This window comes from Heterocephalus glaber, unplaced genomic scaffold (genome assembly GCF_053883595.1).
Source record: "Heterocephalus glaber isolate CG9 unplaced genomic scaffold, H.glaber_assembly_v1.0 deba00001472, whole genome shotgun sequence".
Taxonomy (NCBI): Eukaryota; Metazoa; Chordata; class Mammalia; order Rodentia; family Bathyergidae; genus Heterocephalus; species Heterocephalus glaber.
In genome coordinates this window covers 17,001,948-17,017,385 of record NW_028258315.1, presented here as the reverse complement: position 1 = coordinate 17,017,385, position 15,438 = coordinate 17,001,948, and the positions used below count along the sequence as shown (strand labels likewise).

Genomic DNA, 15,438 nt, shown 5'->3' with positions numbered 1-15,438 from the left:
TTACAGGAAACCACAGGTACTGTACTGTTCCTTAACAGGAAGTTATTTGCCAACCACTCCTCCCTGCAGACCTACAGGAATACTCCTGAATGAATCTCATGCGATAGTGGTTATTTCAAGATAATGACTGCATGAATTTTTGGCAATTATTTTTATTCTTCTCTATATTTCTTGAATTGTTCAATGATGAACCCATATCATTTATCTAAAAACAGAATTATTCGAAAGAAAATCTTAGTTTTCAAAAACTACTTAGACCGGAGAAACAGAAAGGTCAACTGCCACCAAAGGGGAACAAAAATAAACCATGTGGATAGTCTGGACATTAGTAGAGATGAAGTCAAAGTTGTATATTAAATTATTAGAAGGCAAAGGAGAGGAGAGATTACAGATAACTCCAAATGAGAGTTTAGTCAAGGCAGAGAACAAAATGTAAAACCATACCTAGTAATTTAATAACCTTATACCACATAAGTCACCCAAAATCTGTTGTAATAAACTGTTTAGAACTGAAACACCACACAAATAGGTTGTGTGGAAATAGATCAAAGCCTAGACTATTAAAGTAGCCTGCTATTTTTGACTATTGCTTAGCTGAAGTCTCCTTTAAATATAATGAAATGCCACTGAATGCACTTTTCACTTGAGAAGGAGTCTGGGAAGAAAAAGAAAACAGGCAAAACAAAACATAAAAGAGAAAGCGGTAATGTGGGGCACAGGTGATGCTGAAGTGCAAGCAACCATGACACGGTTTCCGCTGGCTGGACCTGGTCCCTGTGCCACAGGAGCCCCAGTGCCTCTACCACTCAGGCACCTTCCCTTCAATACACAGCCTCGGCCCCTTCCAGGCCCCTCCCATATTTTTCTCTTCTAACCCCCAGAAAGCTTTCTACTCTGAAGGGTTCACCAGTTCAATCAAATTCTTGAAAGTCACTAAGAATCAATGTTAACTGCTCTCATCACAGAACAGAAGTATATGGGGCAATACATACGTTAATTAGCTCAATTTGGCCATTCCACAACATGCACCTATTTCAAATCAGCATGTCCATTATACATAATTTTCTTTTTTTGGGGGGGGGTTGGCACCAGAGATCGAACTTGGGTCCTTGTGCTTGCACAGCAGGCAGCAAAACCACTGAGCTAAATCCCTGGCCCAATTATATATAATTTTCATTGTCAATTAAAATCAATAAACTTATTTTTTTAAAAAGAATCAAGGGTTCAACTGAAAGAATTTACAAGTCTTAACCAGTTCCAGGAACTTGGTCTCAGGTTCAGATCTGAGCTTTCTATCCTTCACTGCCAAATTACCAACATCAAGAATCAAAGAGGGCCACGGGGGATGGTGATACACACCTGGAATCCCAGCCCTTTGGGAGAATTCCAAGTTCAAGTGCCATCTGGGCAACTTAGACTTTGTCTCAAAATAAAAAAATAAAAGGGACTGGGACACAGCTCAGAGGCAGAACATTGATGGGTTTGATCCCAAGTACCGTGAAAGTAAACAAATTGAAAAGGGAAGTTAAGGGTACTGCTCGCCCTGGGTTTAATCCTCAGTACTCAAAACAAAAAGAAATAAAAGAAGAGATACAATTCAATCCCTGGTACCAAAAAAAAAAACAAACAAACCCCAAAAAACAAAGAGATACAAGTATACCACTACAAAGTCCACCGGCATTGAAAGGAGAGCAAGGGAATAGTACAAATAACTTCAATAAATTTGACAATGCAGATGAAAATCATAAGCTCCTAGAAAAACCTTCCAAAATGGACAGAACTCAAACTACCTAAACCACCGTTAAGTCTGTTAAAGAAACTGAATCTGGAATTTCTAAACTTCTTATAAAGAAATCTACTGGCCCAAAATGCTTGACTAGTAAAGTAAAAAAACAAAACAAAACAAAACACTAAAAGAAGAACTAACATCAACTTTATATAACAAATTACCCGACAAAATAGAAAGGAGAATACATTTCCCCATTCATTTTTATGAAGCCAGCACAGGTTTGATACCAGAATCTGACAATACTTTAAGAAAATGCCAGGTAATATCCATCATGAACATAGATGCAAGAAAGCATAACAAAATGTCATAAAATCCAGCAGTGTGTGTAAAAAGACAGCACAATGGGAAAAAGTGGGATATTTTTCTGGGAGTGCAATGTTTCCAGAATCAGTGTAACCCAGCACATTAAAAGATTAAAAGAATAAAACCTCATGACTATTGTAAAAGAGGAGGAAAACATTTGATAAAATTCAATAAGCATTCACGATAAAAGCATTCCTGATAAAAGTTTTCAGCAGAGTAGGAAAACAAAGAAAGTTCCACAACCAGAGAAAGGTCATCTATGAGAACCTACAGGCAACATTACACATAATAAGCACAGGACTGAACAAGTTCTCAAGGTCAGCAGCAAGACAACATCTGCCTTCACCATATGGTCAGTGGTCCTGCCCAAGGCAGTAAGGGAAAAAAAGAAATAAAAAAGACCAAGGGGAAAAAAAGATAGTCTTTACTCATAGTTGATATGTCTGGTTTGCAGACAACCCAAAGGAAACTAACTACAAGATCTGTGAAATTTAATAAGTGAAGTCAAAATAGCCCCTGGATATAAGGTCAGTAGAGAAGTTAAGTGTATTTCTCTATAACTGCAACAAACAACTTGATGTTAAATAAAATTCTACTTACAATTACAGAAAAAATACAATAAAATACAAAAATAACATCCTCAGTGAAAACTAGAAAACACTGTTACAAGATATTAAAGAATCCTGGGACACTTTTTCTGAAAAGGGCTAAGTAAATATCTCACACTCTGTGTACCATATGGTCTCGGTCACAACTCTGCCAATGTCGCATAAAAGCTGCTAGGGACACTGCATAATGAGCACAGCTGTGTTCCAATACAACTTTATTTACAAAAACAGGAACAGGGCCAGATTTGGCCCTTCAGATGTCATTTGGTGACACCAGGTTAGAAGACTAAAAAATACAAAGATGTCAAGTCTTCTGCAAATGATCTATAAACTCAATACCTTCCAACCAACATCCCAGAAGTTTTTAAGTAGATCCTGGCAAGTTGATAATAAAATGGATATGGAAACACAGAATAGTTAAAACAAATTTGAAAAGAAAAACAGCACTGGAAGAACTTATACTACCTGATTTTAGGATTAAATAATAATACAACAGCAGGACAACATAGGCTCGGGTAAGGCTAAAGAAAGAGGTCAGTGTAATAAAGTCCAGAAACAGACATATATATGTATATATATACATACATATATATGTGTATATATATATATATATAGTCAACTGATTTTTTTATAATAGTAAAAGATTAGTTAAGAGGAAAAAAATAATCTTTTCAACAGACAAAATTGAAAAAATAAATGTCTACATGGAAAAAAAAATTGAGATTTTTCCTATCCTTCACATCAAAAGCCAAAAATTAACTTAAGATATGATTACTGACCTAAATATAATGGCTAAAACTATACCATGTCTCAAAGAAAACACACAATATTATTTGCAAGGTGAAAAGTAGTCAATGGCTTCTAAGAAAAGGTTGTAAACATAAATGAAACACTGGATAATTTGGCTTTCAAAACTAAAAATTCTTGGGATGAGGATTTAGCTCAGTGGCACCACACCTGCCTTGCAAGCACAAGGTCCTGAGTTTGATCCCCGGTACCAGAAAAAAAATTAAAACTTCTTCCTCATCAAAAGACCAACTAAGAAAATGGAAAAGCTATATATATAATATATATATTATATATATAGACTGAGAAAACATTCAAAATACACATACACATTCATATCTGTATAAAGAACTCCTACATATCAATAAGATAGAGTTAATTTTTTTAAAATGGACAGATTTTTTCCAAAAAGGAACTATGAATGGTCAATAAACAGGAAAAGACGCTCAACATATCACTAGTTATCAGGGAAGTGGAAACTAATACCACAGGTGTCAGACATACCCACTATACCAACAACAAAAACAGCCACAAAACATACCATGACCAAAGGTTGCAATATGATGCAGCAATCACAGGACACCATCTGGCAGTTTCTTAAACATCAAATAGACATTTACTATATGACTCAGCAATTCCACTCCTATATATTTACTGCTAAAAAATTAAAACACAGGTCCACAAAAAACGTGAACAGAATGTGTACTATGGTTTCATTCATGTACCAAAGTAAAACAACACAAATGTCCTGTAAGATGAGAATGGCTAAATACACATGTCCTTTAACGTGAGAATGGTTAAACAATTTGTCACATATGTGTGCACGCACACACGTGTGTAGGAAGGTACAATGTCACAGATGAATCTGAAATACAATTTTACTCAGTAAAGAAATCAAACATTAAAGACCATTTATCAGCTGATTCCACTTTCATGAAGTACAGGAGCCTGAAAAATGGATCTACAGGGACAGAAATCAGAAGAGCAGTTGCCTCTGGGGGGAGAAGAAAGAATTGGTACTTGTCAGGGATGGAAATATTGTATACACACTGTGGACATTTCCTACAACTCAAGGAAATTCATGTAAGATCCCTGCATGTACCTGCAGTACCACACCTCAAAAATAAAAAAGCGATGCAATTTTTCATCTATGAAAAATACTATCATTTAATGCAAGTGAGGTGTTGATAATGATCACCCTCCATCATAGGTCTTAACATGTTTAAAAGTGGTCTGGTTGTATCAACAACCTTAAAAATGTGCCTACCGCAAACATGTAATTAAATGCACTTCTAGAAGGGGACAGGGATGTATTTCAGTGATAAACTTCTTTCCTAGTATGAGAAAGGCCATGGGTTCAGTCCCCAGCACTAGAAAATAAAAAAAAGTTTTGTAGAACAAATGAATCATTGAGAATTTCCTTATTAAAACAAGGAGGAAAGGGCTGGGAATTTGGTTCAGTGGTTCCACCGCCTGCCTTGCAAGCGCAGGGTCCTGAGTTTGATCCCTGGCACCAAAAAAATAAAACAAGGAAGAAAAGGTTAAGAAGAATTTCGAATTTTTATCGTATATTGTACATGTTTGTATACTTATACACACATATGTTCAATTTACTTTTTTAAAATCTTAAGATCGTATTAGTGTAACAATATAAAATTTACTTATGTTCAAACTCTTACCCTCATTCTGCAAATTTTCTTTTTTTTTCCAGTGTTGGGGACTGAACTCCGGGCCCTAAGCATGCTCGGCAAGGGATCTATCACTGAGCTGTACCCTCAGGCGTACATATTATTTATTTATTTATTATTTTGGTACTGGGGATCAAACTCGGGTCCCTGTGCTTGTGCAGCAGGTGGTGGAACCACTAAGCTAAATCCCCGGGCCTGCCTCCATGTTTTTTAAATAATTATGTGTTGCTTTATTTAAAACCTCAAGTTTTAAAAAAATTTGATCATATACTTTATAAAACTTTCATCCATTCCATAAAAGGGAAATATCTGAACTAAGTATTTTTCTGGTAATGATTATATATCTGTGTAAATATACTACAAACCACTGAATCGTATAATTTAAAAAGGTAAATTTTATGGTATGTACATTATTCCTAAATTTGTTTTTGTTTTTTTTGGTACCAGGGATCGAACTCGGGACCTTGAGCTTGCAAGGCAGGCGGCAGAACCACTGAGCTGAATCCCCAGCCCCAGTTCCTAAATTTTTAAAAAAAGAAAGTACTTCTCTTCTGGGATTTGATTTCTAATTTTTTTAATGAGTGACATTTGTATAGATTAATGCCTCTAACATATAGCTTAATTACATATTTTTAAACACTGATTCCCAAATTTCAAAAGTGGCACATTATACCCACTATGGCTAATTCCTAACTGCCTAATGCATCCGTTCATTGCTTCTTCCTTACTAACAAGATCTGCTTTTGTTAGGTATTGCAACGTGCTCACTTATAAAATACTTCCTTCCTTTGTTCTGCCTCCTGTCCAGAGTAGCTGTAGGATTCTGTTCCACTTAAGGAAATATAAACAGAAATCTGAACTTCTAAGAAAGCTCCTCTTTTTGCAATAAAAGAGGGACAGACTAGCTGGCACACCTCTTTGACCCTCTACCTTTTCACTCTCTTCTAAGAGAAAAGTAAACCATCAAGTGGTTCACCCACTGTAGCTGGGGTTTTGTTCCACACAACACCGATACAGTGATTAATACACTGAAATGAAAAAAGACACCGTTACTATATACTGACAACTAAATCAACATATCGATGAGTTCTAAAGGAATGCCAGACAACATACCTTCATAGTATTTGGTTTCATACCACACCGGTAAGTCTTTGCTATCTGTGGAGTAAGCTGGATTTCCTTGGTAAGCTGCCTCCATTTCCTACACTCGGGTTTTGTACACTGCACCTAGAAGGGAAATAGCCAAGATCAGTAAATTGGCTAATCCTGAGCTACCATTTCTAGCCTCCATCACTCACTCTGCCATCTGTTAATTTCTCAGTTTGACACGTAAACATGGTATGTGTGATAATGAATTAGGGGACAATGGGTAAAGGAAATATATGACCTCTCTGTGCTATCTTTGCAACTTTCTGTAAATGTTACACTATTCAAAAATTTAAAAGCGTGTGGATATCCATATGCAGAAGAATGAAGTCACATCAACTTCACACAAGTACAAAAATTAACTCAAAATGTAAAAGCTAAAATGATAACACTTTTAGAAGGAAAACAGGGATAAGTTTTTATGACTTTGGGTTCAGCGGAGGATTCTTAGTTGTTATTCCCAAAGCACAAACAAGGGGAAAAAAACAGCTAAATTTAACTTAAAATTTAAAATGTTCATGCATCAAAGGGCACTAGCAAAGTGAAAAGACAACCTGCAGGAAAAATATTTGCAAATCACAGATCTGATAAGGGGTTAGTGCCCAGAATGTGTTGAGAATTCTTACAACTCAACAACAAAAAGACAAACAACTCAAACTACAAATGAGCAAAGGACCTAACTAGACATTTCTCCAAAAAGGATATACACCACCTCACCCCAGAAAGAATGGCTGCTATCAAGAAATCAACAAATAACAAATGCTGGTGGGGGTGTGGGGCGAAAGGAACCCTTCTCCATTGTTGGCGGGCGTGCAGGCTGGTGCAACCACTGTGGAAATCAGTATGGAGATACCTCAAAGAACTAGGGCTAGAGGTCCCATTTGACCCAGCTACTCCCCTGCTGGGGATCTTCCCCAGAGAATTAAAAGAATCATACCACAGCGATATATGTGCACCCATGTTTATAGCGGCACAGTCTGTAGTAGCTAAAGCTTGGAAACAGCCCAAGTGCCCAGCAACTGGAAACTGGATAAAGAAGATGTGGTTTTTTTTATAAAATGGAGTACTACTCAGCCACAAAGAATGAGAAACTAGAGTCATTTATAGCTAAATGGATGCATATTGAGGCCATACTCTTTTAAGTGAAATAAATAGGACACACATGTGTAAACACCGAATAGTTTCACTAGTTTGAGAAACTCAAAGTGTAAATAAGGATAAAAATTATTAAAATGGATAACTGATAATTTGAAATGGGAAAAGGTCCAAAGGTGGAGGGGTGGGGGGAGGGGAAGGGGAAAGGGAAGAAGGGAAAGCAAAAACTATGAGAAAAGAAAAAAAAAAAAATGGAAATGAAATCTATGTAAATAGGGAAGGGTGGAGGGGGTGAAGGGCGCATAGGTAATGGGGAAAACAATAAGAACTAAGATATACCATGTTCAGGTACAAACACCCGATGATAAATGTAAATGTACTGTATACCTAAAATGTACCAATTAATATATAAATAAAGAAAAAAAAAGGAAAAAAAAAAGAGGATATACAAAAGCCAAAAGGCACAGCAAAAGATGCATTTACCAGTTATCAGGGAAATGCAAACCAAAGCCCAAGGGAGGCGCCACTTCGCACCCACTCTGACGGCCAGCATAAAAAACAAAACAAGAACTGGGGGGGAAGTAGAGCAATCCGAACCTGCTCACACTGCAGATGGGAAAGAAAATGATGCGGTGACTACAGAAAAAGAGTACGGAGGTTCTTCAAAAGTTAAACACAATTATCATGGGAGCCGCCATTCCATTCCTACATATATAGAACTGAAAGGATTATAAACAGTTGTTCAAACAAATATGCATACATGAATGTTCACAACAATACTATTCACAGTAGCTAAAAGGTTGAATGAAGTAACTCAAATGTCTATCAAAAGATGAATGGGGGTGGGGATTTAGCTCATTGATTCTGCTGCCGGCCTTGTAAGCGCAAGGTCCCGAGTTTGATCCCCGGTACCAAAAAAAAAAAAAAAAAAAAATGAATGGATAAACAAAATGAGGCCTGTCATTCCAGTGAAATATTACTTACCTGTAAAAAACAGTGAAATAGTGATGTAAGCTACAATGTGAATGAACCACAAAACACATCACACTAAGTGGAGAAAAGACACAAAGCCAGGCAGCATGACTTCATGTATTTTGGGGTTTATGTTTTTGAGGGTTTTTTGAAACAGGGTCTCGCTGCATAGTTCAGGCTGGCCTTGAACCCACTATGTAGCCCAGGATGGCCTCAAACGCGTGGTGATCCTCCTGCCTCAGCCTCCCAAGTGCTGGGATTACAGGCATGCGCCACCAGGCCTGGATCATGATTCTATTTATATGAAACATCCACAATACGTAAATCCACACAAACAGAAAGTAGATCAGCAGTCACTGTGGACTGGAGGGTGAGGGACCCTGCATGGGTAAACGGATTCCTCTGTGGGTGACAAAAATACTGTGGAATTAAACACAGGCAGTGGCTGAGTAGCACTGTGAATACAGTAAATGCCACTGGACTGTACATTCTAAAATGGTTAATTTTAGGTGTCAGGGTATGCCCAATAATAGCTCTTGTGCTACATACATAAATATACGATAAAATGGTTAATTTTATGTTATGTGAATTTTATTTCAATTTAAAAAGTTTAAGTGTGCAAAGCAGCTCAGAATTAGTTATATTTAAAAAAAGGAACTACTTATATTTAAAAAGTTAGCAATTCATTTCATTGGTGGTGTATGTAAATGACACATGCAACCACTAAAATACAGTTTCAAAGAATGCCTAGATGAAAAAGCAATATGAAATTACATCGAAAAACAAAATTAAATATTATATTCTAAGTATGATTTTTAAACCTAATAAAGATTTGTATATAAAACACAAAATTATGTTTCAATCAACACAAAAATATGAACAGAAAAAAAGTGTGGTCTAGCAGTGTCTGTTACCACACTCAGCAACAGCGATCACCAGCTGGCGCTGTGTGTTCTTCCTTCCTACATGGTGTTGAACTAAGCTTTCTAAAAAAACCTTTTTTTTAATGTTATTTCCTTTAACAATTATCAAAAGAACAGTAAATGTAAAAAAGAAAGACTTCCCCCAAACCAATATCTTCCCCCATCCTCCTTTCTGTTAGCTTCACGGATACATCACAGAAGAATGCAGCATTTTTCTTACCCAGTAAGGGAGCTGCTGGTCGGCCATGAATGCTTTGGGGCTGGGTTCTGTTTTGCCGTTGCTGGTCCAAATTTTTTTCCATGTAGTATATTTGTCATATCCATCTTTATGGCTAAAAACAATAAAAACAAGTGTACCAAGCTGTAAGTTAATCCAGTTTTCAAAACACGAAGCAAGCTGGTAAGTCTTACATGAAGGATTTCGTTAGCCTTGTTACAAGAAGGGAAGTTACTATGAGCTCCATACAGCAGCCTGTCAGAGGGTTGCTCTTGTCAGTCCCGGTACCTGAAACTAACGGGAAGGTTAGAGTATGATTAGAAGGAAGAGTTAAGAGTATTTTCGAATGCATACTGTAAATCCTCAGGCAGCCATTAAAATACTACATCAATAGATGAAATAAATACAACCATAAAATGCTCAATTAAAATCAGAGGAGACAAAAAAAGAGGGGACAAAGAAAAAAAAAGCTGTACCATACAGAAAATAGCAAGATGATATATTTTAATCCAACTATAAAAATAATCACTTCAAATATAAATAATAGCAACACATAAAAGGCAGTTACAAATTAACTTACTTTTAAATGATCTTGGGACAAAGAGAAAGACTTAAGGGAGATTAAAAAATATTACGAACAAAAAGAATGAGAATAAAATTATCAAAATTTATGGAATATTGGGCCAGGGATTTAGCTCGGTGATTCCGCCACTTGCCTTGCAAGCGCAAGGACCTGAGTATTATGGAATACTGTACAGCTAAATCAGTACTTGGGGGGAAATTTACAGTACTGAATATATTTAAAGACAATCAAAAATCAATGAATTTAAACTTCCAACTTCAAGAACTAAAGGAGAAATCTGATACAAGCAGAAGAAAATAAGTAATAAAAATCAGAGTACAATGAAATTGAAAATAAAACTAAAACCAAAATCTGATTCTTTGAAAAGATCAATAAAGCTTCTTTGCCACCAATCAGGACAACTGCGAAGAAAGGGAACAAACGGAACTGGTAAGAAAGGACTGCTACCTGACTGTCAGCACCCCCGTGCCCTATTTCTGCACCCCAGCCCTAGGCACTGTCATAGCAGCTCCAGGATCTCCCAGGACTTGCAGATTACAGAAAGTAAACTGTCCCATGAGAGACATCTCTCCAACGCCGAGTGTGTGCACACACAGCCATGCATAGCCACAGACCACAGTATCAAAGTCCTGCTCAGAGGTACGGGAACCGTAGCCTTGGCTGGAATAACACAGTCATTCAGAAAGCCCAGGAACAAGCCTTAGCCATCTGCTCCCCTCCTGTGCAGCCATCCCTGCCACCAAGCACACCGCCAGCAATTCGCAAACAAACCTCCTGTAGTAATGGTCGAAACACTCGTTGCAGAAATGTTCCCCGCAGGAAAGGTGATACCATCGGGATGTGTAACCATTTTTGGCACATCTGAAAACGGCAAAAACACATAGCTTTGGTAATGAATAAACATTCTTTTCACTCAAAAAATTTAACAGCGTGTCCTATGAGCACATTTTCCATTATCTCCACCTAAGACTCCCAACAGCCATGAGCCCACAACGGGCAAACTGGGATGAGGTTTGTATCTCTCAGGTTGAGGATCTCTCATCTGAAATGCTTGAAATCAGAAGTGTTCTGGAGTTCGGACCCTTGGATTTTGGAATATCTGCGTGTATACAATGGGTTATTTGGGGGATGGGACTGAAGTCTAAATACAAACTTAATTTGTTTCATGTACACCTTACATACATAACCAAAGGTCACATTAAACAAAACTTTTATGGCACCTGCACTTTCACTGGGCCCATCACATGAGGGCAGGTGTGGAAGTTACCACTTGTGGCATCATGCTAACATGCAAAACATTTTGGATTTCAGATTGGAGGAGCTCTACACGTAATATACATTGAACACAGAGATGCAGACCAGTGGTACCTAACCTAGCTGGCTCCCTGGGTCTTGGGAGTCTTGCCACTGAGGCTTTGATGGTGTTTCGAGACATGAAACAACGTCACTGCATTTGCCCCAAGTCTGCATGTGTAAAGGACAGAAGATTCTAGGCATAACACTGGCCCAGGACTGGAAAGTCATGGGTCTCCCCACCCGCACTCTGAGCACCAAGCAGGCAGTCTAGCAACATAACCTGCCAAATAGCTGGTAATACCAAAAGAGAACGAAAAATCACACCAGTTGGAACATCACCACACCCCCTCTCTGAGCATAAAAAACAGGACTTGTTTCCTAGGTTTACTGAATCTTAAGCCTGTGTTGATGATTCTTCTCTCCAAGTTAAAAAAGTCACATCTGCCCCACCCCAACAAAAATGGCAAGACTGCAATTAATGACACGGTTTCTCTGAGACCTGTGTATGGATATAGGCAGAAGGCTCATGTTACATGAAGGAGAAAAGAATTACAGTAAAAAGTGAAAAGTAAACAGTTGCTGGTCCCCACTGGAGCGAGAGAGTCCTTCCCGTCCCCGTCAACGCCAGACGGGTGCAGCTAAGGTTGGTTGCGCTGGAGGATGCTGTATTGCAGAATTGATACAGGTGTGGTCTCTCACTGCAGAACAGGTGCAACGAGGTGTGTCAGGGGCTGTGGGGAGCAGCGGATGTCTGAGCAGTGTCTTGGTTACCAGACGCCTTACAGTATTTACCTCTACCTTTAGGAAAACTCTCCTCATGAATGGTTTTCCCGCGTAACATGGGCTCACGGATGGAATGCAAGGCCAGGCCTCGCCCTGCTGAACAGACCTTTCTGAAGCACTTGCGAAGCACACAGGACACGCTGCTGTACAGCCTGCCTTTTCACATTTGCGGTATTTCTTCTCAGACACACCATCTTCATCCTCCTCTATCGTCTCTGTTACTTTCTTCTTTGCCTGTGGGAGAAGCGGCTGAGGTTAAGATTTCACGGGACTGACAAGGGGTGACGGCACTGGGAGGTTTCCTAAACTCACGTGTGTGTTAGAAGTTTTCTCGTTTTGTGCTGGGTATTCGACCTAGGGCCTTTTCATTAAGCTACATTCCCAGCCCTATCGATCTAGCCAGCTAGCAGGCTCTAGCTAGCTATTTATTGTTTGAGACAAGGTCATGCTCAGTCGCCCAGGCTGAGTTCCAACTTGCACTCTTCCTGCCTCAGCCTCCCAGAGTACCCGGATTACAGCGTGCACCATTACACCAGGCTGTGTCAGAAGCTCTAAATGTGCGTGTCAACAACATTCTGGCAGCAGCATTCTGGCAGCAGAACAGGCGCTGACTGACCCAGCAAGTTCCTCACAACTGCACTGTGCAAATAATCCACTACCTTGTAAGAGATGGAGAAACCGCTCTTTAACCAAAGGAATCTAACAAAGCAAATCCATACCAGCCTTTCTTAGGAAAGAGGGACATCGGAATAAACAAAAGTTACTCTCATATTAAGAATTCTTTCTTTCCTTAGAATCCTTTCAGTATTATAAATTTTAAAAACTAGAAAAAGAATTTTCATTCAATTTTTCTCTTAAGTACACAAACGCTGTACCTACGGAAAAGAAAGACCAAAGCCCTACAGCTAAACCGCTAACCGGACCCAGCAACTCTGCACTGAGGTCCAAGTCGCTCTGAATGACATCCAAGCCCAGCAGGATCTGACCCAGCCTCCTACTCGGGAAGCAACCGCACGCCACAATTCCGGGGTCACCCTGTGCTCATCCACACTAGGCCTATACCCTCACAGAAGTCCTCTTGGCCAGACCGGCAACTGTTTTCTCCAGGCTATTGCTCTATCATGCAGTGTTATGAAATAGTGTGAATTTCTTCACCAGGTGCAATCGATTTGAGCCTGGCATTGACATCTTTCCAGCTCTTATTCTTTGGTCCCGATTGTAATATTTCTGTGTACTCAAAGAAGGTTTGTTGAGTGAACAAATGAATACTACCTGTCTACCGGAGCTCCTCAAAGGAAGGCTATCTGGAGTTAGATCAAACGCAGTTCTTTTCTTTGACCTTCCCCGAGGGGCTGCCATTGCATTAAAGATCTGAAAGAAAACAAAAATCACACCATTAAGAATCAGCATCTGCTAATGTTTTCAAAAGACCAAAGCAAAGCTGTTAGGTAATTTAGTAGGAGTGAGTGCACACTCTGAAGTTAGAACACCTGAGTATAAAATCACCACTTCCACGTTACATTAGGTAACCACACCAAGTCTCGGCACTCTCCTGTGTAAAATGGGCACAGAAAGACAGTGCTACAGCAGTGGTAAGAAAACTAAACCAAATAACCCCCGCCAAGCACCAGTCCTGGCAGAAATATGCACTGAATACTATCCATTAGTCCTACACAACGTTTAAAACTGAGAAGCCACATAAATAACCAATAAACACATTACCCGACTGTAAAATTCACTGAGGGAAAACATACAGCTTTCGTTATGTCCCTTTCCATTTACTGTGTCTTGTTAGCAATTCCTGAATTCTGATGCCTAGCATACCTTGAAAAAAAAACCAACTCATTCATTCCCTTTTGGGGCAGGCAGCGGAACCACTGAGCTAAATCCCCAGCTGCTTCTTTTTTTTTTTTGGTACCGGGGATCGAACTCAGGACCTTGCACTTTCGAGGCAGCATTCATTACTTTTTGGTAAAACTCAAAACATAAATATCAGATACACTGATCACTGCTGAATACAGAAATCTGGATTAGACAAAAGCACTGGTGCCTTCTACTAAAAAAATCTTTTGTGCTCTCAAGCAAGTCTAATAACATGGTTAAACAAACATTAAGAATCAAAGTGTACATGAGAAATAATTCGTAGTAACATGAAAGATTGACAGTGACTAGAAGTTTTCAGTTAAATAAGGAAAAACATTTTGTGTTAAGTAATCAATAATATATAGATTCCATGATGATTCATCTGCTTCCCTCATCCGCTATGTTTACAACACACACATACGCACAAAGTGGTAGAACCAAAAATAAACAGGACACACCTATGGGTACAGAATCTGAAAGCAGAAAAGTGGTACTATCAAACTATCAACTACAATTTCCACATACATAATCTTAATCTTGAAGAAAAGCTCTGAGGGCTGGGGATTTAGCTCAGTGGCACTGTGCCTCCCTTCCAAGCACAAGGTCCTGAGTTCAATCCCCGGTATCAAAAAAAAAAAAAAAAAAAAGAAAGAAAGAAAAGCTCTGAGAGTTTGTAATTCCTTTTTCATATTTGTGAGTCACACAAACATCTTTCAGAGTATTCTTCATGGCTTATTAATCTCCTATGGAAAAACTCTGCCATCTCCACTACCTGAGAAACCTTGGTATCAGTGGAATGGATCATTCTCCTCTGACTTCACCTTGCCTTCATTTTCTTAGCTATGAACACATAAAGCCTATGAGTTCTAAAATCCGTTATAGTTCTTCAAGCATTAAGTTACCAGTTAAGATGTCTGGAGATGTAGCTCAGCGGTAAAAAATGAGATTAGCATGCATGAGGCCCTGGGTTCAATCCTCAGCAACAAAATAAATAAATACATTGCTGTTAGTTCTACAGTTTCTGTTATACTGCTAGATACAATGCTAAAAATGTTAAAAACACTATCTACCTATATAGTCACTGATATACTCAAAGAAGGCTTTCCGGATCCCATTTTGTATTTTCAAAAAGTTGTCTAACCTAACTTCGTTTCCTATATGTAAATATCAATTCTTACACATATAAGAATGTATCTCTCCATTTACATATGAAAACATATCCCCATCACTTCTCGGCCTTTTGGCTAAGATCAAGTGTAAAAACATATCCCTCACATTATCCATAAAATGAACCGCAAATATTGAACATGTATACAGTGTATGTAAATACACAGTATATATAAATACACAGCAAAAATACTTGAAGTTCAAGGTGGAATTTAGGCA

At 38.6% G+C, this 15,438-nt stretch overlaps 1 protein-coding gene across 6 annotated transcripts in view; it reads right to left on the bottom strand.

Moving 5' to 3' along the window:
* Kdm1b (lysine demethylase 1B) overlaps positions 1–15,438 on the bottom strand; it is a 62,922-nt gene that overhangs the window by 45,126 nt on the left and 2,358 nt on the right. For 5 of the 6 annotated variants that reach the window (XR_015439330.1, XR_015439331.1, XM_087181801.1 and 2 more), the window contains exons 2-6: positions 13,462–13,560; positions 12,296–12,423; positions 10,882–10,971; positions 9,531–9,642; positions 6,288–6,401 (exon numbers count right to left, since the gene is read on the bottom strand). Coding sequence is in view for 4 of the 6 variants with exons in the window: in XM_087181801.1 (XP_087037927.1) it covers positions 6,288–6,401; positions 9,531–9,642; positions 10,882–10,971; positions 12,296–12,423; positions 13,462–13,548 (531 nt within the window). In the remaining 2 variants the exon portion in view is untranslated. Of the gene's footprint in view, positions 1–6,287; positions 6,402–9,530; positions 9,643–9,721; positions 9,822–10,881; positions 10,972–12,295; positions 12,424–13,461; positions 13,561–15,438 lie in introns of all 6 variants that reach the window. The other variant, XM_087181799.1, reaches the window with a different exon arrangement.